A 27,720-nucleotide genomic window follows, 5' to 3' on the forward strand; every position below is an offset into this window, starting at 1 on the left:
TACGCAAAATGCAATCTTCTCACACTACTCTCATTAGATCGATTAGGTTATATTTACAACACATGCATGAGCACTCAGAAGAAAACATCGTTATTGCTCGCAGGAACAAAAGAACAGAGTGCAATAAAAGCTGTAGAGTTGCTCTAAACGTTTCTCTACTGCACCCGTCAACGACGCGATAAGTCGGACTCCTTGTTCTTATTCTTGTTCACTAGTGAACTGGCGAATCCCACTTGGGGGGATCGGTCATGAATGAACCGGTGAAGGAACAGTTAGCGATTTTTTTTTATAAATTAGGGTGATTTGAAGTAAGCAGCTTGCAAATGTGATTTAAGCTGTCTACTGTTACATGTGTTAATAATCAATTGTCTAGATAATATTTTTACTTTTGTTAACACTATAAGTATTTAGAAGAATTATAACATGCAATTCGTTTTGTTTCACACAAAAAGCAGGCGGCTTCACAAACGTTCCTATGGCTGTAACTCAGTACGGTAGCCAAATAGGAAATAGTTACAGAAAGAGTCACATTAAAATCAAGATTTTGGAAAGGTTCTTTTAAAACTCTTTTGTGTTGACTAATCCAACGTCTGCATGTCAAAAAGAACTGTTCGATAGATTCACTCTCATTCCATACAGGGCACAATGGCGATATAGCCAGACCAGACATGTGGAGGTTAAAGTTCAGTGGGGGGACTCCGCACCGAAGTCTTGTAATCGTTATTTCAACTTTCCTAGAGGAGCACCATTTGTTGTTCCAAGGAAAACTGAGGTGCGAAAAATCAGATGTTGCCAATGACGATTGCGTCAACTTATTTGTAGTAGTATGTTTTCTGAATCATGCCGCAGTGATGAAAGGTGACACAGGTAAAATGGGGAATATAGGGCCATCGTGGGAGACTACTGCGAGTGTATCTGCATATTCGTTTAATGCTAGACTTTTGTGGCCTAGTATCCACACTCAACGAGACGTAAGTGTCTTGGGAGAAGAGAATAAAAAGTGTTTAATGAATCTGACAATTTGGGTGTCGGGCTCAGGGATGATATAAACACGGGTTTACCCTGAGCAAATGTATGGGTGGAGGGACCTTAGTCAGGCAGAGTTCATCTGCCTTTAGTCCTTTCAACCCAGGCAATGTGTGTCTGAATAAACAAACAAACTGAACTGAAAAACTGAAACCCTGAAAAAATTGCGTCGGCCCAGATTGTTAGTCCGGGCCAGGACGCTCAATGAGCGGGTCCCGGCTGCGTTCTCCGGGAGACGTCAGTAGGGCCGGGTGCTGGATCAGCGTTTAGGAATGGTTGGTGCACGGGTCATAGCCGTGCTCTTCGGGAAGCGTTGGTCGGGCCGGGGCGCACGAGAAGCTACGGGCAGCGAGGCCCAGGTTGTGGGGCAGGCCCGGGTCCTCTCGCCTGACTTGCCAGTCGGCTCCATACACCAGGCTCAGGTCGACCATGAACCGTCGCCCGTGGTTATCCTCGGAGCAGTCCGGTTCCTTGGAATAGCGCGGCTGCCTCCTGGCACCACCTAGGCACGCTTTTCTCTTCTCCGCTCCACGAACCGGCACCGCCTCCTTCTCGTCAATCTTCTGAGCCCCCGCAGCCGTACGCTCTCCTCTTCCTTCTCCCTTTTCCGTTCGCCATCACCTAAGTTTGCGGGCTCCCGCAATCAAGGAAGGAGCTGATAGATGGAATAGCACACTGTGGTATAAAGTTTGTAAACAGGGATAAGGTGCCTCAGAAAGGCTGGCCAACGTTTCGATAGGAGGACCTATCTTCGTCAAAGGCGGCCTCGTCATCCTCGGCTTAGTTCTAAAGGGTTATTGCAGTGACGTTCAGTGGTGAGGGTATTTTTTAAACACCCTTACCAACACATTCCGAAGTCCCAGAAGTCAGTATGCCTTTTTCGGCGCCTCAACCACACAGGGTATCGCCATTTCTGTATACCGCCATAACGACATCTACGTTGAGCGACTGCGGCTAATGTCCCCTTGAAAGACCATGCCGCTGCCTTCCAGTCACCCCATACATTTCACCGCAGACTCCTTGTCGCCATCTTAACTACTTCAAAATTACTCGACGCATCGCTGCTATGCTTCTCAAGTCACTGTTTCAACTGATGTATCTTTTTTTTTGGTCTTGTGTGTTACTAGCGCACTGACCGCCTGACCGGCTCTTCTAATGCCACAATACCATGCCGCCAACGACACCCCTGAATGCCCCCTAACCTCTCGCTTCCCCAGCGCCCTCCGATGCCCCCTTCTTTCCTTTTTTTTTCTTGTTCTTTCTCTTCTTTTTTCCCTCTCGGTGTCCCCACGTTTTTCCTTTTTTTTACCTTATCTCTCTTTTCTTTTCTCCCCGCCTTCTCACGCTCCCGCTCTTGTCCCCTCATCTTGTGAACGAAGCTCACAGACGTCAGGCGACAGCGCTCATTATCTCTGAAGTTCTCCCTTTATAACCAACCGCCACCGACAACACCCGCACGTGACGTCACTGCCCTAACCCTTTAAAACAAACATTCTGAGGATGACGAGGCGCCTATGACGAAAATAGGTCCTCCTTTCGAAACGTTGGTCAGCCTTTCTGAGGCACTTTATCGCTGTTTACAAATTTTATACCACAAGTTTCTGGGCAGTGCCTTGTTCCTTATGTTGCATTCGTCGAGGACGTCTCGCAACACAAGTCCAACGTCAAGCGCATATGAAAAGGTGACAAGAACAAAGGATAAGGAAAGAGCGGCTGACTACGACAAATGGTTCGCTAGAGCACGCAAGCTTGGTCGGTTTGAATGTACGCGGCAATTCCAGCCTGCACCATGCAAGTGGTCCCAATCGACCAATTTCCATGGTTGTAGCTGACGACAGAATGTTTGTGCCAGTGCCAAAGAGGCAAAACAAGCAGATAAGAACCGGAATTACCTCTTCATACAAATATGCTTTAGAGGTTGCGAAACCCTGCCCAGATGTTTCACAAAAGTTTGTTTTGCCGTATTGTGTTACGCAAAGCTTAGAATTTGTTCCATTTGTGCAGAATGCGGAAAACGACTTGCAAGGTTTTCATGCCGCTGGGAAAACGTCAACGATTAGCTCGACACAATACATAGCATCCGAAATAAGAGATAAGCATTTTTGTACCTCAGGTAATTCAATGAACGCATACTGCTTTTTATATGAGTTGAAAAGTTCTGAATTGCAGGGAAGAAACGAGTACATGTTACAGACAGTTTTGCAAAAAAATACCACACGTGCTCCCTGTAGTGATCTGCTGGAGTAAAGTTCGAGACAATTACTGCGACATAAACAGGGTACACTAGCTCAAAACTTCACCTCCGTTAACTGCAGTCTGCCCTTTCTTTTTTGTTCACTACGACGATTGGCAGCTTGCTGGGAAAAAAACAATGTTAGGAACCGCTAATACGCAGGATCCGTTTTTATTTTATTTGTATGGCAGAAATACTTACGAATAACTTCCATTAAGAGCAATGCAATATAAGCAGCAGTGTCCTAGGAGGGCGAACACAGATAAAAAAGGAGGGAGCACCTAGGTTTCTCTCAGAAAGTTTGTAATAATTTAATTGCAGTCCCGCTGTTGGGTTCGGGAATAGATTGAGGATGCGCAGTTTTTTCATTTTAGCGCTGCTTTGATTCTAGCACGAACTCTAAACGGCCAGCACCATTAAAGACGACAAACCAACCTGTACAGGAACAATGCGAGCGCATGATGTTCGTTTTTTAGCGTTGAAGCGCAAATTTGGCAACCGCTAGGAAGGGACAGAAAAGGACTAAAAAAAAATGGAGGACGCTTTTAAACTTCGCCTTTAACAGTGCAACGCGATAGCATTCAAAGATTCCTGACTGCTTCTTACGCTTCCCGGAAACTGGAGCGTATGTAACCGTAATGTTTACCTGGAAACGCTTGCCGAGAACGCTATGCAGGAAGGCCAGCTTTGTGGTGGAACCACAGCCTCTTGCGTGGGCCGCTATGCGGCGGAGGCGAGCGCCAGCTGAATTTAATGTAAGGAACCGGGCGCGCCACCCTGTGGCCTCAAAGACACCCCTCGTGCCGGCGCGCGCAAAATGGCGGGCGCCGAGGCTGGTCTGTGAACGCCTCGGCGCATCGTGGCCGGTTTGTATGTGTGAAGGGGTTTCTTTTTTGTGTGGGAGAAATGGTTAGCAATCACTTCCATTAACACAAATGCAAGAAAAGCAGCAGCGTCCCCGGAGGGCGAACACGCATAAAAAAGATAGAGCCCCTATAGGTTCCTCTCAGAAAGTTTGTAATACTTAAATTGCAGTCGCGCTGTTGGATTAGACAATAGATTGAGGCTGCGCACGTTTTTGGCTTTAGCGTAACAGAATTATGTTTCCTTGTATAGTCAAATTACAATACGATTGCTATATTGTCTGTAGGTTGTGTGGAAGTCGTAGTGTTCGATTTTTCTATGTATTTTAGCATGAGAAAATTAGTTCAGTCAAATCCTTGCGTCATATGGAATGCATGGGTATACGTGGTTCGAAAACCTTTTTGCCTTGCGACGGCTGACGCCGGACGCCGACGTCGTATTTTCTGTGACACGGGCTCCTTAGCGCTTTTGCGTTAAAATGAAATTATGGGGTTTTAGGTGTCAAAACCACGATTTGATTATAAAGCACACCGTAGGGGGACTTCGGAAATTTGGGCCGCCTGGGGTTCTTTAACGTGCAGCTTAATCTAACCACACGAGTACTTTCTCATTTCGCCCCCATCGAAATGCGACCGTCGTGGCAGAGATTCGGTCCCTCGACCTCGTGCTTAGCAGCCAAATCCCATAGCTGCTAAGCAACCACGGCGGTTACAGAAAGGGCTGCAAAGAAAGGCAGGGAGGTTAGCCATAGGTAGTTCGGGTTGGCTACTCTGCACGAGAAAAAGAGAAAAAAAGTTGAAGGGGGAGAAAGAGAGAGAGAGAGAAAGAGAGGCGAGCACATTCAACCGCGCAGGGTATAGAGCAGTAGGGGGCGGCGTTCTTTAGGTCTACCGTGAGGGCCCGTAGACCGCAGGAACCTTTCTAACGGGAGTGAGGCTTTCAGCTACGAAATTGGTCACACTTACGAAATCATATACAGCCAGTAGGCACGCTCCCCACTCAGCTTGAACTGTGCCTTCACTGCTTCATTCGAACAAGCCGGAAGTAATTTCTGTGCCTGTCAAAAGAACCAAATTAAAGTGAACCAATGTGCCCAAATATCTGCTTTTTTTCCTAGCGCTCGACCTCTATGACTATTTGTAAAGCCGATGGGTGACTTCGATTCTGACATATTTATTCTTCAGCCTGTCTGAAATAAGAAGTCAACTCGCACAAGCAGAGCAGTGCCGCATATTACGACAAAATATTGTGCTCTATACAACGAAATTAACTCTTGTCATTCTCTTGCCAAGCCATTTGATTGGGGTCCAACTCAATTTGCACTACGACTCTAAAAGTATTTACAACAAAACGACTAAGGCTCAATGCCACCGTTATTGCTTATATATACGAACAAAGCTTGGCGCATCCAAGGGTGATCACCAGTGTCTTATCGACAATGTTGCTGGTCTCCATGGAGCACTTGATCGTTTTGATCATTTACGCTTTGACAGTTTGCTCCACGAATGGCCAACCGAAACACCAACTTCCTCAGGAGCCCGGAGAAGCTGCAACGGTAAAACATATTTTAGCCACTTTTGACGTACTCAGCATTGAGGCTGGCTTTCTTTCCAGCTCATTATCCTCGGAAAAGTTAATTCAGGATGAACAATATAACCATAGACTTACGTACAATGCTTTATACGTTACTTCTTGATACATTACCTGGCAGCTCAACAATACTGTTGGGCTAAGAAATATGTGCGAGAACTAGACAAATCCAAATATTATTTTGTTTCTTTATATTTACGGTTCTTTACCTACCTGCAGAACAGCATAATTCACAGGAATGTTGGACGTGAATACATATGAAGGCGTTTTGGAACAAAAGCTGCAGGCTTCCTTGGTCTATTCTCAATGCCCGTGGTGGTCATGTTCTCGTGATTGCGAAAATTGTTTGCTTTGTTTACGTTAGCGCTTATTTTATATCTCATTGATACCTATCTCAAGAACACACAAAGTCCTTGCAGAAGCAGCAAACAACAGTCTTAGTGAGGTGCCTGCGGAAGTATAGGAAAGGGGGTTGGTGATATCCGTGCAAACAGCACTTCCGAAAATGGGCACTTACTTGACCTAGAACGCCGTGCCGCGACATGTGACGAGAAGCACCCACACCTGTGATACTCATTAAAATACTCTTTAGATTACATGAAAATGCAGGATGCATCATGAGCATTGGAAATTACTATGTCGGACGTTTGATGGCGGTGTTTATTTATTTTAGTGGTACTGCCCCTGCCATTACAGGGGTTTTAGCAGGATGGAGTGCAATGTAAGAGAAAATGCAACATAATGGCAAAATATCGCACCGGTTAAATTACTTGCATAAAAGGGACAAATTCGTACGAAACCAGTATTACAGAAAACTCTGAGAACGAAACAGAGTCTACATCACCGATCAAGTCAAGGTGAAAAAACAAGTAACGAATGTGCTGGTACAATGTTGTTGCTAAGATAATTTTAGTCGCTGACCTTTTGCATAAAATAGAATACATAAAACAATCATTGCAGATCCAAACGGCACTATGGTTAGGTTGCGTCTCTAACGCGTATAATAACCAGCTGATGAAGAAGCCCACTCACTAATGTCAATTTGATAGTGTTCTTTAATAAATTGATACAATAACTATAGTCTTGAAGGTCGGTTTCTTTCGGATAACGGGGATAAGTTAGGGCGGGCTAGACGTTCAGTAAGTAAGCTGCATCTCAAATTGTTGCAAAAGAACTATATGGCTATATTGCAGAGTTTCTCAAGTTTTCGAGTATAAACTTTTATGGGGGTCACATATTATAAGACCACACTCTAAAAGTTGGATGACATTGAATTTCTACGCTAGTCTTCGAACAGCTAGGTTAGCTATGATTAGAGCTCTTCTAAAATTATAACTTACGGCATGCCTTAGCTGTGAGATGTCTAGCATGCTGAGTCCAACTGATATCACTCAAATTTTATATTTGCAATAGGACACCTCAGACAAAAACAAGTTCTCGAAATGTCCATGAAACATTAAGGGCGTTTTTTGCGAGATACCGGATAGAAACAGTTTTTTGAAAGTGTTTAGATATTCACGAACGCTCGCACCATGAAACGCGCACAAACGAATCATTTAAAGGGGCAATAAAGGAAAGTTTTAGTTAAAGATAAAGTTATAGATTAGTGCTCGAAAATCTCTAAGGCGCCAATATTATTGCGAAGAGAGCCGTAGTAATAGAGAAATTGAGGTAAATGCAGGGCACAATTAGAGATTTCCTGGATACGTTCAGGTACTGGCGCCATCAAGAAGGTAGTCCTCATTTAACTTCTGTCACTAGTACTCAGCCGATAGTTATAACGCATTATTGTATTGGATTATAAAGCGAAAAAAAATGCTACTAAAGTTGTCCACTTCTATTTCATTTAAGAAAACCGAACTAACAGTCATTATCCTTGACAACGACGCAGCTGGTCTGGTGGAAAGGTTTCATCTTCACTCGACTCTGCACTGCTCGCGCTTTGGAGCTAAAAAAAAATTAATTATGGGGTTTTAGGTGCCAAAACCACTTTCTCATTATGAGGCACGCCGTAGCGGGGGGACTCAGGAAATTTTGACCACCTGGAGTTCGTTAACGTGCACCTAAATCTAAGTACATGGGTGTTTTCGCATTTCACCCCATCGAAATGCGGCCGCCGTGGCCGGGATTCAATCCGGCGACCTCGTGCTCAGCAGCCTAACACCATAGCCACTGAGCCAACCACGGCGGGTGCACTTTCGAGTTTCAGTAGTTTTGTTATTACGTAGTGCTTCGCTGGTTTTCGTGGCTCGCGAAACCCGCACAAACTGCAAGTAGCAGTGAATTCCACGTCGATGTGATGTTGCGGGATGTGCGAACCATCCACGCCACTTGACCAAAAGCAACTGCCTCGGCGAATCCACCGCTCGATCTTGGCTAGGTTCCTCCATGGCCACGCGTTTACTTTTAGTCGTGAATGCAACGTCACTACTCCCTGGTTGAGAGGCGGGAGATTTGAATTACGAAAAGGGTATTCGGATTCTTTGTACAAAATTTTCTCGCAATGTGAATTTTTTCTTGGCACGATACAAGCGCTGCAACGTTTCTGTAATTGTCCTTTTGTGTCCCTTTTACAATAACAGATCTCAGTGACCGTTAATCTCTGATTAAAGACACAAAGTTGTGCATACTGTGTTATGTTACAGAGGTCTTTTTTCGACTATCCTATATACATATATATATATATAAGAATTGAAAGAGTTACAGCAAATGGAACCATTCAACTTTTATTCTTTTCTTTTTACGTACGCCTGCACGTTCGCTTCTTATACACCTGACTTAACTGGTAACTGGGCTCATTGGTGGCTTTTACTCTGAACATTCCCACACCCAAGATTTACATACGCTGATATCCAGTTAAAAACTGCCAATGCCTGAGCATGTAATGTATTATTTTATCATTTTATTATGTGATACGTTGTTGAAAAATTTAGAAAGCTTCATAAAAATTGCCGCACTTTTCCTAAATTATTCACGAATTTGGCAAAATTATAGATCGCGGCAAATACCTGCTAATTGGAATACCCTTTCCTGAATTCATGGTGAAACTTCGGCTAAGATGTTATATTTATCTACGAAACGTACAACATGTTTACGTATTATGTGTTCTAAGAGTTTGCTGGTGTAATATAATAAATAGGCTGTAAATTTTTATCCATTGTCTGGCACTATTTATATGAAGCGGCACGACTCGGACTATACTCCAGTCATTCGGAAGTTGGCTCTGCTCGAACACAGGACCCCAACGTGCTAGTATATAGAAGCCCACTCAGCATCTTCTAACCAAAGCGTGGAGCATGTAACCTGGACCGGTGCATTTTTTGCCATCGAGCTTTAGGAGCATGTGTAAAATGCCGCGTTCAGTTATAAAGAAATCAGGAATCAGGGGCAAGGAACCTTCGAAACCAGGTGACGCCTACCCATAATAAGTAAACACCCACTGTAAGTGTTCAATAAATGCTTTGGCCGCCTTCACTCTTCAACACCCTAATGAATATTATTAACTTCAAGGACATCCCATTGACATGTTTTGGCGACACTTTCCTTCAGAATTTCACCGGAGATGCTGCGATCAATTGCTCATAGAAGACTTGTTTGCCAGAAACCAGTTATTTTCGAAGGCTAGACGAAACAGGAAGACACATCTTGTTGATTTTGTGAAGCGCAACCTCATTTCTTTTTTTTTCTTTAACCTCTTTAGCTGTCTTTCCACTCGCAAAGCCTCCCGAGAAGTTTAAAGTATATTATGGTATGACAAAACTTTATTCTGGTCCTTCGGAACGCACGTCAGCGCGCAGCGGGCTGCTGCGAGAAATTCAAAGGTTCTTCTTTTTTTTCTTTGCCATAGTCTGTGCAAACTTCTTGCTTATTACCAACAGGATTAAAGCGCTGCGATAGCTCATGCGCGTATACAGTTATTTCTGAAAATGTACCCAGATGAAAAGAAAGCGTGTCTACGATCGAGACGTCACCTGTACGACAGAAATTGGTAGAACGAATTGGTCTACTGCGAGCGCGTTAAGGGCTCCGTGTCCCAGAAAATGCGGCGTCGGCGTTCCGCGTTAGACGTCGCTTCCCCAAAAGATAAATTTCGAACAACGCATACCCAACCACGCAGATCCTCCATGTGGCGAGAGGAAGTTACTGAAATAATTGAACTTGCTAAGGTAAATTACCCAGAAAGTCGTAAAGTACGACGTACACACAACCTACAGACATGACAGCGTCGGATTGTAATCTGAATATACGAGAAAACACAATTCTGTTACGCGGAAACTCAAACGCAAACCCCTTTAAACACTATAACCCCTTTAAACGCGTGTTCCAGCTGCCGTATGAGGTATCTCTTAGTAGGAGCGGCGCAGCCCCCTCTGTTCTTTGCACACCATCAAAAAAAAAGAACCAGAAAGCTCGCCTTCGTGCACAGCGTTCGCCGCCAGCGTTCCCGGTGAACATTACGGTAACATAAACTGCAGCTGCCGGGAAGCGTAGAAACACTAGGGGAATATTCGAATATTATGGGGCGTTCCACTCTTAATGGTGAAGCTTAAGCGTCCTCCAAATTTTGCGGTAAATGTTTAGGTTTACATTATTTATTGTTAACAGTACACGCCTCGTCACATCAAATGCGGAGAAAAACGTCGCAGATGTTCTTACAGGTCCGCTTCCCAAGACAAGATCCAATATAACCATATAGCCCCTAAATCTTGATTACGTATCCACTAACTGTAATATATATTCTGAGGATTTACCTGCCAACACCACGATTTGGTTATAAGGCATGCCGTAGTAGGGGACTCCGGAATTTCGGACCGCTTGGGGTTCTTTAACACGAACCTAAATCTAAGTACACGGGTGTTTTCGAATTTCGCCCCCATCGAAGTGCGGACGCCGTGGCCGGGATTCGACCCCGTGACCCCGTGCTTAGCAGCCCCACACTAAACCCGCTAAGCAAGCACGGCGGTTCGCTATCTGTAACAAATTAAAGGTAATCTGCAGCACGGCTTCCCCTAAAAGGTCGTTTTAACGCTAGAGTGACATGGTTTGCCAATCAATATTTAATCGATTGATATCTGCTGAAACAATAATAGGGTATTCGGGTCTCAAATGCTTTTCATGTATTGTGTTATGTCGTCTAAAACATGAAGAAGAGAGAAAGAGACAGAAGAAATGGGAAAGACAGGGAACTTAACCAGATGGGAAAATCTAGTTTGTTACCCTACGCTCTGGAGAGAGAGGGGAGGGAGGTAAAGTGCTAGCAAAGTCGATAAAGAAAGAGGAACATAGACATACAGTCAGTATGGGTCACTGTCACCGCGCAGAACTGTAGCAGTTGGAGCTCTATAAACATCTGTTCAGGCTATAGCCACTTGTCCATTACCGTTGCCCTTAAAAGCTGCAACAGTGCCTTCGTCGCCCTCCGCTTCGACGGCTCATGATGTCGTCATTCTAAATTAATTTCTTCTGTTAGATGTCTTTGGTCAATGCGCGTTATCACGATTGCGAGCGATCGTCTCTGCAAATTGTAGCGAGGACAGTTACAGAGAAGGTGTTCAGTCTCCTCACTACCACTGTCATCGCACGAGCCCTCATCGGTCAAACCAATTCGGAATGCAAAAGACTTTGAGAAGGTCACCCTTAGCCATATTCGACAAAGCAGGGTAGCTTCGTGATGGCAGAGTCCAACTGGAATGAAAAGGCGTAGAGAAGAGTCTAGGTTGTGCAGCCGGTTGTTTTGAAAACTTCCTGCATTCCACAAGGAGAATGTGATATCATGGATGAGCATTCCAAGTTTTCTAGCGGCATCTGTCCTTGATGACGGCATCGGCTCCTCGTCGTCGCCTTGAAGAGCCGACCGAGCAGCGTTATCGACGTATTCATTCCCTATGACGCCGCAGGTACTTGGAAGCCACTGAAATGCCACGTGGTGTACTTTCTCAATCAAGGTATGGATTAGTCGTGTAATCTCCAATATCAGTTGTTAGTGAGGTCCACGCCGCAGGGCTGATAGCAAAGACTGCAGTGCTGCCTTCGAGTGACTGAATATAGACCATCTTGCTGGTTGTTTTTGGCTGACGAGACGAAGCGCAGCGTGACGAGCTGCAAGTTTCGCAGCCGTCGGTGTCGTTGGGTGACACATCTTGAAACTGATGGTGGAGGCTTTCGCTGGGAAAACCACGGCTCCAGAGGAACACTGGAGAGTTTCCGATCCATCAATATAAATATGTACGTGGTCAGCGTACCTCTCGTGCAAAAGGAGCAGCGTTAGTTTTTTTAACAGCAGGTGACGACAGCTCAGATATTTTCCTGGTTCCTAGTACGGTAAGGTGCACTGCAGATCGAGCCAAACACAACGGTGGAATTGTTGGCTTAGTTGCGGGAGTGAAGCCTGATGGAAGGCGACGGTAATAATCCGAAATTGCTGTACAAAATGATGCATGCGGCCTTTCTGACGGTAGTGTTGCCAGATGATGGGAACGGGCACGGGCAAAGTGCTTATTGTGCACTCTAAATGCTTCCACCATAATGTATGTTTGTATAGGTTCGTCCTGGGCGATTTCAATGGTCGCCACTGTCGATGTGCGTTTGGCACATGTCTTATAAAAAAAAATTTATCAAACACATTTCCCTATTTCATCGTAGTTCGGTCGTCGTAAAAACTACCTAAAGTAATGAAACGAAGGGAAAAGCAAGTAAGAGTGCGCATAGCTAGAAAAAAAAAACAACCATTATGAAATGCATCACCACTGTCATCGTTATCAGTAACAGCCGATTTTATTTCGAGGGCAAGACGGTTAGTACAGCCTATCACGAATTACCCTTGTCTTGCCCCCGCCACCTCCATATTGTGCCTGTATATTCCAAATGTCGTTGCGCCACCTGGTTTTCCGGCGTTCTCGACTGCACCTCTCTTTTTTGGTAGCTTTATTGTAACTATAATACAAAATGAAAAACTGCAAGATGCGTTACATGGCCCACCCAACTAATTTCGCCTTCTTATGGTCAACTAGAATATCGGCTACGCCGATCTGCTAATTCTCACCGCTGACTTCCTGTTTATTAACATTGCGCGTATGATTTTCTTAGCTATCGCTCGTTGCATGGTACCTCCCTTCTTCTGAAGCGTCTTTCTTAACCAGAATCCTTCTGCCTCCTATGTAATTACAAGTCATGATCATCATCATCAGCCTAGCTACGCCCACTGCAGGGCAAAGGCCTCTCCCATACTTCTCCAACTACCCCGGCCATGTACTAATTGTGGCCATGTTGTCCCTGCAAACGTCTTAATGTCATCCGCCCACCTAACTTTCTGCCGCCCCCTACTACGCTTCCCTTCCCTTGGAATCCAGTCCGTAACCCTTAATGACCATCGGTTATCTTCCCTCCTCATTACATGTCCGGCCAATGCCCATTTCTTTTTCTTGATTTCAACTAAGATGTCTTTTACCCGCGTTTGTTCCCTCACCCAATCTGCTCTTTTCTTATCCCTTAACGTTACACCTATCATTCTTCTTTCCATGGCTCGTTGCGTCGTCCTCAATTTCAGCAGAACCCTTTTCGTAAGCCTCCAGGTTTCTGCCCCGTAGGTGAGTACTGGTAAGACACAGCTGTTATACACTTTCCTCTTGAGGGATAGTGGCAACCTGCTGTTCATGATTTGAGAATGCCTGCCAAACGCACCCCAGCCCATTCTTATTCTTCTGGTTATTTCAGTCTCATGATCCGGATCCGTGGCCACTACCTGCCCTAAGTAGATGTATTCCCTTACCGCTTCCAGTGCCTCGCTGCCTATCGTAAACTGCTGTTCTCTTCCGAGACTGTTAAACATTACTTTAGTTTTCTGTAGATTAATTTTCAGACCCACCCTTCTGCTTTGCCTCTCCAGGTCAGTGAGCATGCATTGCAATTGGTCTCCTGAGTTACTAAGCAAGGCAATATCATCAGCGAATCGCAAGTTGCTAAGCTATTCTCCATCAACTTTTATCCCCAATTCTTCCCACTCCAGGTCTCTGAATACCTCCTGTAAACATGCTGTGAATAGCATAGGAGATATCGTATCTCCCTGTCTGACGCCTTTCTTTATTGGGATTTTGTTGCTTTCTTTGTGGAGGATTACGGTGGCTGTGGAACCGCTATAGATAGCTTCCAGTATCTTTACATATGGCTCAGCTACACCCTGATTCCGTAGTGCCTTCATGACTGCTGAGGTTTCGACTGAATCAAATGCTTTTTCGTAATCAATGAAGGCTATATATAAGGGTTGGTTATATTCCGCACATTTCTCTATCACCTGATTGATAGTGTGAATATGGTCTATTGTTGAGTAGCCTTTACGGAATCCTGCCTGGTCCTTTCGTTGACAGAAGTCTAAGGTATTCCTGATTCTATTTGCGATTACCTTAGTAAATACTTTGTAGGCAATGGACAGTAAGCTGATCGGTCTATAATTTTTCAAGTCTTTGGCGTCCCCTTTCTTATGGATTAGGATTATATTAGCGTTTTTCCAAGATTCCGGTAAGCTCGAAGTCTTGAGGCATTGCGTATACAGGGTGGCCAGTTTCTCCAGAACAATCTGCCCACCATCCTTCAACAAATCTGCTGTTACCTGATCCTCCCCAGCTGCCTTCCCCCTTTGCATAGCTCCCAAGGCGTTCTTTACCTCTTCCGGTGTTACTTGTGGGATTTCAAGTTCCTCTAGACTATTCTCTCTCACCTTATCGTCGTGGGTGTTACTGGTACTGTATAAATCTCTATAAAACTCTTCAGCCACTTGAACTATCTCATCCATATTAGTAACGATATTGCCGGCTTTGTCTCTTAACGCACACATCTGATTCTTGCCTATTCCTAGTTTCTTCTTTACTGCTTTTAGGCTTCCTCCGTTCCTGAGAGCCTGTTCAATTCTATCCACATTATAGTTCCTTATGTCCGCTGTCTTATGCTTGTTGATTAACTTAGAAAGTTCTGCCAGTTCTATTCTAGCTGTAGGGTTAGAGGCTTTCATACATTGGCGTTTCTTGATCAGATCTTTCGTCTCCTGCGATAGCTTACTGGTTTCCTGTTTAACGGAGTTACCACCGACTTCTATTGCGCACTCCTTAATGATGCCCATAAGATTGTCGTTCATTGCTTCAACACTATGGTCCTCTTCCTGGGTTAAAGCCGAATACCTGTTTTGTAGCTTGATCCGGAATTCCTCTAGTTTCCCTCTTACCGCTAACTCATTGATTGGTTTCTTATGTACCAGTTTCTTCCGCTCCCTCCTCAAGTCAAGGCTAATTCGAGTTCTTACCATCCTATGGTCACTGCAGCGCACCTTGCCGAGCACGTGTTCGCGCAGGGTTCGCGCAGAGTATAAAGTCGATTTCATTTCTAGTCTCACCATTCGGGCTCCTCCACGTCCACTTTCGGCTAACCCGCTTGCGGAAAAAGGTATTCATTATCCGCATATTCTGTTCTGCAAACTCTACTAATAACTCTCCTCTGCTATTCCTAGAGCCTATGCAATATTCCCCCACTGACTTGTCTCCGGCCTGCTTCTTGCCTACCCTGGCATTGAAATCGCCCATCAGTATACTGTATTTTGTTTTGACTTTACCCATCGCCGATTCCACGTCTTCATAGAAGCTTTCGACTTCCTGGTCATCATGACTAGATGTAGGGGCGTAGACCTGTACAACCTTCATTTTGTACCTCTTATTAAGTTTCACAGCAAGACATGCCACCCTCTCGTTAATGCTATAGAATTCCTGTATGTTACCAGCTATGTTCTTATTAATCAGGAATCCGACCCCTAGTTCTCGTCTCTCTGCTAAGCCCCGGTAGCACAGGATGTGCCCGCTTTTTAGCACTGTATATGCTTCTTTTGGCCTCCTAACTTCACTGAGCCCTATTATATCCCATTTGCTGCCCTCTAATTCCTCCAATAGCACTGCTAGACTCGCCTCACTAGATAACGTTCTAGCGTTAAACGTTGCCAGGTTCATATGCCAAAGGCGGCCTCATAAATAAATATATAAGAACTCATAAATAAATATAAGAACTAAAAAAATAAAAAATATAAGAACTCATAAATAAATATATATCAATAAGAAAATGATACGCAACCTTAGAACCTTTATGATTTCCTACCTTGAGTGAGAGACTCCCCCAAAGTGCGATTTCGTAGTAGATTCTGCCCTCCTGTATGCAACAAGGACGTCACTGACGTCATGACAACGATAACGCTTACGTCGGTGTCGTGACAGAGGCTCTGTCTCGAATGGCATTCATGCGTTTGGAAGTTTAAAGGAGTGGGCAACAGATTGGACGTTGCGCAGTAAAAAAATCTAAGTTCTAACATTTACTACTGAACTCTTCGACAGAGAAGTTGAGTACTGATGTCATTTGATAATCACGGTGCCAATAATTTGTCAGAACACCAAGTAACCTTCTCATAGTGGTTCGTTTGAGTTGTGGCAACATCAAAGTGCTTCAATATCTGATGGAACCTACGATGTTGCAGGTTTTCGAGAACTTTGAAAACGTCGTTGCTATTTTCGACATTGACAAGGATGGAGACCTTGATTGCCTTACGGCCGTGCGGAGAGACTACAACAGAAGTACACGGAGTACTAAATATGTGTGGATTCTCAAAGGACTGCATGGTCATCAACCGTAAGTAGCTGAACCGACGAAGAATGAGGAATGTGGGATGGTAAATCAAATGGAAGAATTCTGATATCATGCAAGCAGTTATTGTAATCAACTCTACAGGCAAAGCTCCCGATAGCGACCTCTTATTGAAACAGGTAACCACATGGACGCCGCCATGAAGAAACGATGTCGGAACTAAAGACAGGGAAAACTTATTTATAGTTCATTTAGCAAAGGTGTTTTTGTCACGCCTAGTACGGCTAAACTTGAGCTCTCAGTTCAACCATAAAGCGAACGCAAGCAATGAGGTACGATTGTGACGAAATGCGTGATCGGACGCGATTACGAGCTTCGCTTGTATGTGGCGCTTTCCGGTTAACGCGCGTGCAAACGCGTTCTATCCGTCACAGTAAAGTTTATGACTAGCTATCAAACCTTTTTCAAAACTACAGAGGTTGTTCTTTACGCTCTGTTCATGTGCACGTGCTATGTGCGAATGGTAATTTTCGCTTTAAATTTTGGGTGCTGTTAATGCTGTTAAAATTCTTTTAGGCCTATTTGGAGATGATTGCGCTGGCAACAACGTGCAATAGTAACATGGCGGCAACTTCACCCAGATTTTCTTCTAGATCTCGTATACGAACTTCATGGCATACGGACAGTACTTAAACTGTTACAGTAAAATATTGATTTAACGAAGTAGGCGAGACTCAGTAATAATTATGTGGAATTGAGAACTTCACAAAATCAGAAGCACTTGAAACAACTTTGTCTGGATGTCAGATTTTCAATGTACGATAACATGTGCAGTTTCTGCCTGCAGTAGCTTGGCCAGACTCAAAAATTCCGGAATACTGCTGTGCTAAGACAATAAACATTTCCACTCGGTCCCGATAGAGCAGCTGGCGACCTCTGATAAGCCGAAGCTTAGCTTTCGAGGCCGTGAAACTGGTATTGGCAGCTTCCTGAAAGTGAAGCAACCCGCCTCAAGCCGACATGATAATGCCTCTACTGCATAGACACCTGAAAAACATGTGTGGCAACATTTAACATGAAAGGTTTGTTTTGGCGTGTATCACTGTCTATGGTTTTCCCAAAAACGTTGTTACATGGAGTGAGGCACGGTTAACTTCGTTGCTTTAATATTTTCAGCTCAATAAACTTTATGAAATTGTATCTAGTAATCGAAATCATTTCCATTAATAATAAATTCTGATATCCCGGGTTTCCTGAAGTGGCAGTTTCACTGCGCATGTAACCGGAGAAGAGGTACAGAATATTTTAGACATGGGAAACAGGTCATCCTTGGATAGCTTGCTATGTCTGGGTACTTTGCATTTGGGGAAGGGAGAGTGTACATAACTGTGTGAGGACGCATAATGATGAGGTGAAAGGGAGAAGCAGGGCAGTTGGTGCAGTCTAGTTCACCATCGTTTTCATCACTCACATAACTACTCGATGTCACTGGGCTGTGCGTTCTGGCTGGCATTGCCAGCTGAAAAAAAAAATCAGTGAAAAGGTATCAAGAACAAGCTGTTGTGTGGCCTAGTTAAGTAAAGGCATCATATACAGCCAATGAAGAAATCCGATAAGCAAGTACAGTACGGTCCGTACCTAAATGCCATTTTAGCACCTAATCAAGACTGAAGAGGCATTAAAATGCAAAATCTAACGTTTCCTACTGTAACAGCGCTGAATAGAAAGTGATGCCCACGGAACAACGCAGGTCAGCGAATGTAGAATATACTAACACCAGGCCAGTGCAGCGGATCGGTGATAAATTGGTGCCAACCGGGGTAAGCAGAGCGTCAATAGCGGAGGCAATGTTTTTTTTCATCCTTTCCCGACTTTCAGATACATACAGGCATGCTCTGCCACTGGTATCGAGGGCCAAGAGGTATTTTTTTGTGCATAGGCACTGCACAATAGGTTGCGCTAGAACTAACAAATACTTTTCTTTGAGACATTTATTTTGCTTTGCACTGCAGTGGGCTCTTCTGGTCATGTGTTCTTGCTTCTCTTGACCTTTCGTTAGGACGCGTACAAAATGCCAGTACCATGCTTGAAGCTACGGAAAAAAAAGAAAACTAAAGGAAGTATTCTGTTCCTTCAGCGATCTGTACATCCAAGCTTCTTATTTATACTTGTGAGGTCATCGGGAAGTGCAATATTATCCTTGTTGTTGCACGTTTCTAAACAGAAATTTCAGTCATCTGCGCGGTGTGTTAATTTGTCATGCATTATATACGATGGATTGTCTTTTGGTGAAGTGAAACTTGCGATGTGTCTTTTCAGGCGCAATGTTACATATCTAGTTCTAGCGGGACCGAAGCGCGGCCAGTTTATGTTCAAGAACCTAGATGGTGAGTACCTTAATCCGGCTCTACGAAAAGAGAGCGAAGCTAAGACAGCTCTACGTGTGTACAAAAGCACATATTCTTCAGCGAAAATTGAACTCGCAATGAAATTTTGTTTACTATAAAGGTCTTGAAACATCCTAAGCATAACTTCTCGCACTGTGAAATAAATTCAGAAGGTCCCAAACAGAAAACAAGGACGATGAGCTGCAGCACTGTGGAGAACACCATCTCTCTTTTTAGCCGACGCTGTAATAGGCTGCAGCGTATTTATTTTAATTATTGCGGTATTTCACAACACTACACTCCCCGAGGCCACGTCCAAAATGTCTGGATTCCTGACGTTATTCTCAGGCCTCATCAGATGCCGTCAAAGTCTACGATGTCACGGTGATTTGGTGCGGGAACTTGGAGGCGGAATTGCCACCCATCTTGCGTGTTGAGTCTTTTCTGGCTTAACAAGCACATATTAACCGCAAGTGTGGCTTTCCTTTGGGGCGCCGGTACAGACAAAATTATTGTTCGTTTTAATGTTCCTCTTAGGGTACAGCACGCATACAGTCTTGTGCACAAATATCGCGCTATATACAACTCATGCTTTATTGCTAATTGTTATTCAGGAGGGGCATGATATCAGCCTTTACCAGTACCAGTAGAGAGTAAGGCTCAGATGCTGTAAGGCACAATACTTGTTTTACTCTGAAAGCTAAAGGAACACTGCAAAATTACCTCAGTACAACGGAATCTTCAAAGAGAGCTATGTCGCTGTGAGCTTCGCGTAGTAGAAAGCAAGCACTACAAATATTTTCCTCTTGCATATGAACAGATAATATTAGCAGTGAAATAATTAAATCCACACATGTCAAACAGGAATGAGCCTATAACGAAACTAAAGCGTGTTCCTGACGTCAATGTCGACCAAATCTTGTGTTTCTGCATTTCTGTAAGCATTTGCCAAAACAATGTTGTTGCATAGGGCCTTACGATGGTGAGAAAACGTTTTATTGGGTGCAAACTCGGACTATACAGATAAATGGCTGCAAGCTCTCCGACTGACCGACTTGTATTTTTTCGCATTGGAACATTGTGAATTTTTCGATTCTGTGTATGATCCAGTTTTTACATCTATCCTAAGAATCTCGAGTCACATGACAAAATTTTTCTCTCTCTCTAATAGATGACGGGCCTCTTCGGATGGGTAGCTACGACTACTCAGACTACAAAAACTGCATCGTCATGCGAATTCCTTACAACAACGGGGAAGGTAAGAAAAGATAGAAATGGCCTGGTTCTACACCCCGCCCTGGCCAATATAATTGACTTGTTTCCTAATCACGTTATCAACATGGATCACTTCAATCAGCGCTTCTCAGCTCAGGAAAGTCATTCAAATTGGGTCTTCCCTGACAACTGGTGGGATACAGTATTAACAACACATCTGCTCTTTAATTTTCGAATTCATTCATTCTCTGCTACGCTGCAGCGTACTCGAAAAACATTACAAAGCCGAAGAAATTTACGACCTATGTTCTGTTTCAGAGCTCATCAGGGTGCACAGTGCACGTGATAGTTCATACTTAGTAACTAACACTTTTATAGGGAAGATGTATACTTCTGCCCCCAATGCATTTGCCATGTCTGTGGGCAAAACTAAACCAATCACAGCGGGAGGCACTCGCCGCTGGGTTCCTTGCAGTAGCACCAGATGGCGCTCGCCTCCGCGCATCCGCGGCCCCACCGGTAACGTGGGGGAAAGAAACAAAAAGAACCTGAAAGCTAAAATTCGCACATGGCCTTTTCCGCAAGCATTTCCCGCTATTGCGGTTGCATAAGCTGCATTTGCCGGGAAACGGCAGCTGCAGCATATAGAGCAAGGAGTGACGTAAATACACCTTGGTATGTAAAAGAATAACCCGCCTAGCAACTAATCTCATTTGTCTTCTGTTAGGGCTTTGGAAAGACCACGAATAGTTGGGATTCCTGAACTGCAGCGTGAACACTGCTCATCAATAGGCAAATTGGCGTCGAGCTCAGTCTGGGTAGAATGCAGTGGTTCCTGCCCAAAGCAAGCCACGCATTGTTAAGGCGCTCGAGGAGCAGCCTGCATTCGATTAGTCACAATAGGAACAGCATCGTCAGTATGCACAACGGCATCATGCTCAGGCTAGGCAGTACTCTGTACATGGCTAGGTCACATTAGTTTATTGGATTAGGTGATGCCACAGCTTCACTGGCCAACCGCCTTCATAGCGTAGATTGGAGCCCATTCATTTTTTTAGAAGAAATGACATTTCTAGTGAAATAATTATTTTTGCTAATTCCTACTTTGTGAAAAATAGCGGCAGCCATGCTCGTAACAATTTTTTCTATCTTCATTTGAGCAAAATAAACTTCCCAAATATCTCTTAACACTTGCATTGCGAGATTTCAGCGTTAATAAATGTTTTTAATAACCGCAGAACTCTCTTTATTATTTTGCAGCTTTCTTTTTCATGTAGCCTCAATAACACAAGAACCTAGAAGAACTTACGCACACACAAGGCACTAACTTCCAACAAAAATTTTATTTCCGGGAATGACGCCAATTTTTACCCTTGTTCTTTCCCAAGCAGGTGTCTACTGACAAGCTAACACAGTACTCTCGCAGCAGCTGCGAGATTGCCAGTGGTCTTACAAGCGCCGAAACACAAATAGCAGAAACATCATTCACGAGTGGAGCGAATAATTTTGTTTTACAAGCCAACCACGGCGCACCACATTTCTAAAATAAATTTCAACTATTTTTTTCTTCCTCAATCGCATCCTGCATGTTCCGTATGGCGATCGTGGCGTACGTGATGACTAGGTAATTGGAATGCGAGGCATTGAACTGATAGAGTTACTTCTCTCGAAAAATATTTCGGGCCTCTCTTGTCACGGTCTTACGGTCGCGTTACACGCGCCACGTTTCGCATTTCGTGGGCTACGAGAAGAGCGAAGGAAATAGTCACGCACAACAAACCGCCTTGAGAACTACCGAACTCGGTCTTTTAAACGAAAGAACAGCTTCTTTGTTGGTCGTCACGCCCTTAATTCAAAAATTCGAAAGTTCAGTTATACGTCTAAAATTGGGGGTAACTAATTTGCAAGTAAGCGCCTTTGCAAAATCCCTTAACGAAACAGGACAAATCAAGGCAGTTTGCTTTGACACGTATAAGGCATTTGATCGTGTTCCTCCCGGAGGACTGATGGTAAAATTTTTAGCCTTAGGAGTTAACCTCAAAATTGTAGGATGTATAAAAATGTATCTGTCTAACATAACACAATTCGTGGAAGTGAACAACGCAAAATCAACTGTTCCGGGTGCAACTTCAGGAGTCCGTCAAGGCTCAGTGATGGGTCTAGTTCTGTTTTTCTGCTACATAAATGATTTGTCAGACACAATTCCTCATAATATTACCGTACGTTTACTTGCGGATGATTAATGTACACAGATATAAACGGCTACCAGGACCAAATCGCACTAAATTCTGCGCTGCAGGTTGTCGCAATCTGGAGCACGGAAAACAAAAGGAAAATTAGCTTCATCAAGACATCGCACATGCGGGTGACTATAGGAGAACTAAAACACGCTAGCATTGACGGGCATCATATAACACAAGTTAACTCGTCTAAATGCCTCGGCATCGCAATATCTTCAGGTTTAAACTGGAAAACGCCCTTTACGACATTCACTCGAAAGCCCGGAAATAATTGTGGCTTCTTAGAAGGAAGTTGAAGCTGGCTACTCTGAAGGCAAAGTTAACCGCCTGTGTAACCCTCGTCCGCGCATCGTTAGAGTATGTGAGCGCTATATGGGATCCGCGCACCAAAAAATGTCTTATAGACAAGATTCAATAAATCCAGAGAAGAGCGGCTCGATGCATACTATCGAGATACAGACACACAGATTGTGTCACTAATATGTCAAATGATCTTCAACTTCCCAAGCTTGCCGAATGTAGAAGAACCGCGAGTCTAATATTCTTGTGCCAATTACACAGCAATTCATTTAATTTGAATGCTGACCTTTACATAAAACTATGTTCTTCTCACACTTTAAGAAGTTTCCATAAAGAACGATTCGAACCAATCGCAGTGCGAAAAAAAGTGCTTTAAACATTCATTATTCCCTAAAGCAATATAAGAATGGATTTCCCTACCCGCCGCAGTCCTTCAATCAGCCTCAATAAAACGATATGAGCACTTGCTTTCAACTCATTTCCGTTCCGGCAATTAAATTTTACATACATCGTGCTGCTGATTTACAGCAAATTACGGCATTGTTTCTCTTGTTTTCGATTATTTTTAGGGCACTATGCATGGGAAAGCTTGGCAATCTTTTATGTTTTCCTTTGTTTTGTCTCCCCATTGGTGTCACATGTGATTTACTCTGTAGCATATTGTGCACTGTATTCCGACTTGCACATTGAGATCTCTTTATGATTGCTATTATTTTATGTTCGGCTAAAACACTGTCTCTCATTCATGTGTCGTATTATGTACTTGTGCTTATCTTACCCACCCTGTTTCGACCTTCGGGTCAACAGTATTCCCACATACAAATACATAAAAATCAATTACTAAAAGAAATTAAACTGGTGGCAGAGAAGACAGATGACGGAACAACGCGCATGTCTTATAGGTGTATATTGTACAACTTATTATCTTTAGCTGTTTTGGTAACCTTAGCTGGAGGGCCTGTTTGATCTTGCGTCTGATTCTTGCAAGCCTATTTTAAATGAGTAATTTTCATGCGTTCCAGTAATTTTGAGGCGCATTGTTGAAAAGAGCGGAAATGCGTCCTTTATGTAGCATGTAAAACCGTTGCGTTGTTCACCGCAAATGTTACATAACCCCACGCCCCCATATCACTTAAAAAGTACTACATGAATAAAATAGCTAAATTTCTTGCCAACTTTTTAGTGTTAGTTTCGAGATGGAGTTGCATAAATGCCTTGCGCAAGACCTACTGTAAAGCAAAGATGTTTTTAAATGTCGATGTTAATGTTTATCCCAGTTCTGATTTAGGAGGATTAATCCCACCTAAGCGCATTTTAAATAATCTGGTTATTTTGCTGGAGCAAAAACCTATGTGGTTGTTTCTGTGGCGCCCCGGAGGATAGGCACTTGGTCATGACTCAAACGAAACCGTGCAAGTGACAGGATTGAGTGCAGAAACCTTCAGACGTTTCTTTCTTTCCTTCCTCTTACCTAAATAGTATCGCTTCCTGATTATACAAAGCGTTGTGTTTGTTTTTCTAGAACACTTACAAATGATTATTCTGACAGGAAGCTGGGTAAAGAAGAAGCTGTTTTATGTAGATTGCGAATGATAACGTACGTATAACAGGAACTAGCACACAATCGTCTTTCACTGCCGCCAAACGCGTCCTTCCGGGTATTTCCGACGAGACGCTCGTTCACCGAATGCACACACAGCACAGACGCACGCAAACACGCGTATATATATATATATATATATATATATATATATATATATATATATATATATATATATATATATATATATATATATATATATATATATATATATATATATGTATATATATATATATATAGAGAGAGAGAGAGAGAGAGAGAGAGACCGATATTAGTGTCCAAGCGCCATTTTTCAGCTACAGGTAATTTTGAGATATCGCCCGTGGCAGATAGCACACCTCCAATCTCTGGACGGAATGTCCGGAAAAGCGAGACGTTATTTGCGCAATGAATTGAAATGTACATAGACTTGCGATGGCAGACTATGTTACAGCTATACGAAGTAAGGACAGTAGCTTTATCGGCCGCATAAACTTGTAAGCATTTGCTTACTGACTGAATTGACACGCACGGTGTCAAGCGCGCACGGGATAAACACGGGAACATCTCACTCGATGGCAGCGGACACTCGCGGTCAAAGCGCTGGCGTGGGAAAGAGCGGCAGCAGCGAGCGAGTTTCCGTTCGTGCTGCCTCTTGCTTCAGCGCAAACTAAGGGGCGAGAACACAAAGCACCCGAAACCCTTGACGGGCCAAAGACTCTGCACCCACCGCAGATTGCTTTCACAAAAGAGCCCGCGCGGCCGCGATCAGCCGTGCCATCCGCAGGAGTATAACAGGCCCGCCTTATGCACCTGGTGCCTTGCGCGCGAGATTGAGCAACCGTACTCGGTTCAACTTCGCTCGCTTTGACTCGCATCCACAGCATGCGTACGGAGCGCGGCCGCAATGTTATCGCAGTTCGACTTTATACCCAACATTCACGGCGACGGGGCAAATGTGCGTGGAATGGCTATACAATTGCATAGTGCCGCTAAACGAAAATAACACAACGTCGTTTTATTTCCAACGTTAAACGGCTAAAACTGCCCAACGACAACTGCTTTCCTTCTACACTTTGGGACAGTGTAACTCAAAACTGCTGTCATTCTGAAAATTTGTTTCAAGTAGTTTCGCCTTGTGCGGTGTCATTGGCAACAATTCGTAAATGGCAATACGTGCCGCGAAATTATTACTTAAAAAGAACGTAGCGAGATTTTGAATTTCTTGCCGCAGGTAATGGCCACCTCTTTGAGTAATTCAGCTCATGGACTTGAGTAGATTTAGCGGCCAAAGGCAATGTTATATAGCAGTATATAATGCACAAAAAGCAACAAAAAAGACTGTACATATTGCATGTGGTATGAGTCACCAATGAAGTCTGCGTGCTTCGTTAGTATCCCCATGAAAGCTATACTTGGCATTCCTTGTGACCATATTTGTAACTAATAATTTCCTTTACATGACAGAATGCGTACTTTGGGTGACCGAACAAGTCAAGAACAACATTCCGCAAAATTGCATGGATTACTACGAAGACAACTGCGACAACGCTAAGCAGGCATACGACCCGGAGAGTTGTGAGAGTGTCCATGGTTAAAAATGGAGGGACACAAATATTTCTGCTTTGAAGCATTCAAAGCTCGAAGTTCTGCTTAATCTTCGTGCATCTTTACTAAATAAAAAAAATACAAAACATTGCTTTTCAGTCACTGGCGGATCGTTTGTCATGTTTGTTTCTTCTAATGACTATGACGGTACTTTCAATTTGTATATAACATTTTTGCACACACTCTCGGAATATGCATAGTATCGTATTCTTGCTTCTTCTCACTGTGACTGCAGGGATAAAGCGTGGGGGCACAGTTGGGAAATTAGGTGGCATACGGTGAACTGAGCCATGCAGTATTTTGTACTAATCAAATCACTCCAAATACCCCACCACTTAACCCATTAGGGACCCGTTTCTTTTTTTTCTTGCTATCTTGAAATAAATCTAATATATTACCTTCCCTTTATACTAATAATTCACATGCAAAACATTATTACTCTTGCCTAATTAGTTTTTGAAATATAGCCCGTGACCATATGGTCACACTGGGCCCTTACGCTACAGCAAAATACGCGAAGTGAAAAACATTTATTTCAAGCCATGAAACATCACAAAAAACATACATAGCGAATAGTCGAGCACTTATTTAGTGTGACGTGGTTTAAATTATGGAATACACATGCCGTCGTCATACTTTGTGCATTGTGTGTGCACTGCGCTGTTGCAATTATCTCATGCACACCACCGCCTCTTGCCATTAGGTATTGATGCAACAAATTGGGCCACATGGTCATACCGTCTACCAGTCAGGACACACCAGTCTTTGGGGTTCTGTGTTGACCCGGTCCTCTATGATTATTGTCCCATGGCATCAGGTAGCTTTGTGCACTTTGCCTGCGGAATTCCACCTGCGTGACATTGAACCCTGTACTACGAATTAGCGCCCAAGCGTTGTTGATAGATACACCACAAAGTCAAGTGAAAATCGGCCACCACCACTTTTTGCCACGGATTACAATCCTGTGGGCGCCTACATTTGCATCCATCTGGTCCGTACCTCCCATGAAACTTGTACTGAGCAACAGTGTTTCTTGTGGGCCACCTTGATTTGCTTGTTCTGAACACGAGAGTAGCTGTCTGCAGATGACATTGGCTCTACGCCGTGAATGGTGCTTACGATCGTTACTACAGAATTGTCCGTCCAGCGGACAACAATTATCCCATTGTGGCTCAGCACGGGCTCTTCGTGCCCGCTAGGTTGGCGCTTGACGAATTGTGGTCGAGCGATAGGGCACTCTTTGCGAACACGGTTCTGCTTCACTGTGCCCGTGTCTTTGTGGCCCTGTGCCTTGAAATGCCTGAGTAGCGGCATGCCTGTGAATAAATTATCAAAATAGAAAAAGAAAGGAAGGTCGTGCGTCTCTGCTGCGAGTTCATCCACCATTTGAAGAAGTGGCGCCATTAATTTTTCGAAGTCCTTTTCATATTTTTCAGATGTTCCGGGATCCCCTACTTGCCTTGGTACACTTTGAAGTTAACAAGGTATCCGTTCTTGGCATTTAGGCACCATATTTATACCCGAAGAGGATAGGCTTTTCGCGTATAAACTGTTTACAGCCATGACGACCATAATACTCCGTCATACTTTCGTCATAGCTCAGGTGACGCACAGGTTGAAAGTGCTCCAGAAACCTTGCTTTCAATAGTGCCATCGATGGACGCAACTTTGCCAACTTGTCACTAAGCGTTAGGCTTGCATTTCGAACAGTGCAGGAATCGCATTATCTGTTCGAAGCGATTTCTTCGCATAGTATTGTAGGCCATCGTGTTGCGTATATCCAAGCGGCTGTCCCAATAGCACTTTTTCCCTGGCAAGCGGTTATAGCCGGACCAAACGAGCACTCCAAGAAAACCTGATTCTTCTTTGGTAACCTCCGGATCGGGCGTATTGAAAAATAATGCATACTTTCTTGTTTGTTTGACTAGCAGCTCCACGGCGGCTTCGTCAAAAAAAAAAGATTTTGAACAACTCAACAGGTGAAAAGTTCCTGTAGGCAGCAAAGTTTGGGTAGGGAAATATGTCAAGGCTTCTCTGGAGATCACCGTTCGTCCACTTAGAAGCAGT

The 27,720-nt window shown here is 43.8% G+C and overlaps 1 protein-coding gene across 1 annotated transcript; it reads left to right on the top strand.

Moving 5' to 3' along the window:
- The first annotated feature begins 5,541 nt into the window (after nucleotides 1-5,541).
- LOC129387411 (uncharacterized) lies at nucleotides 5,542-25,755 on the top strand. Its single transcript, XM_055076338.2, has 5 exons — nucleotides 5,542-5,678; nucleotides 16,218-16,369; nucleotides 18,644-18,711; nucleotides 19,883-19,969; nucleotides 25,513-25,755. The coding sequence occupies exons 1-5, from the start codon at nucleotides 5,562-5,564 to the stop codon at nucleotides 25,641-25,643; spliced, it is 555 nt and encodes a 184-aa protein (XP_054932313.1). The 5' UTR covers nucleotides 5,542-5,561; the 3' UTR covers nucleotides 25,644-25,755.
- Nucleotides 25,756-27,720: the final 1,965 nt, after the last annotated feature.

This window comes from Dermacentor andersoni, chromosome 2 (assembly GCF_023375885.2).
Source record: "Dermacentor andersoni chromosome 2, qqDerAnde1_hic_scaffold, whole genome shotgun sequence".
In the NCBI taxonomy this organism is placed as follows: domain Eukaryota; kingdom Metazoa; phylum Arthropoda; class Arachnida; order Ixodida; family Ixodidae; genus Dermacentor; species Dermacentor andersoni.

Bases quoted from the DNA above. Each gene is read 5' to 3' on its own strand.
- LOC129387411 (XM_055076338.2), top strand. From the start codon at position 5,562: ATGTTGCTGGTCTCCATGGAGCACTTGATCGTTTTGATCATTTACGCT. The intron at 5,679-16,217 runs GTAAAACATATT...ACGATGTTGCAG, and splicing joins AGCCCGGAGAAGCTGCAACG to GTTTTCGAGAACTTTGAAAA. The intron at 19,970-25,512 runs GTAAGAAAAGAT...TTTACATGACAG, and splicing joins TCCTTACAACAACGGGGAAG to AATGCGTACTTTGGGTGACC.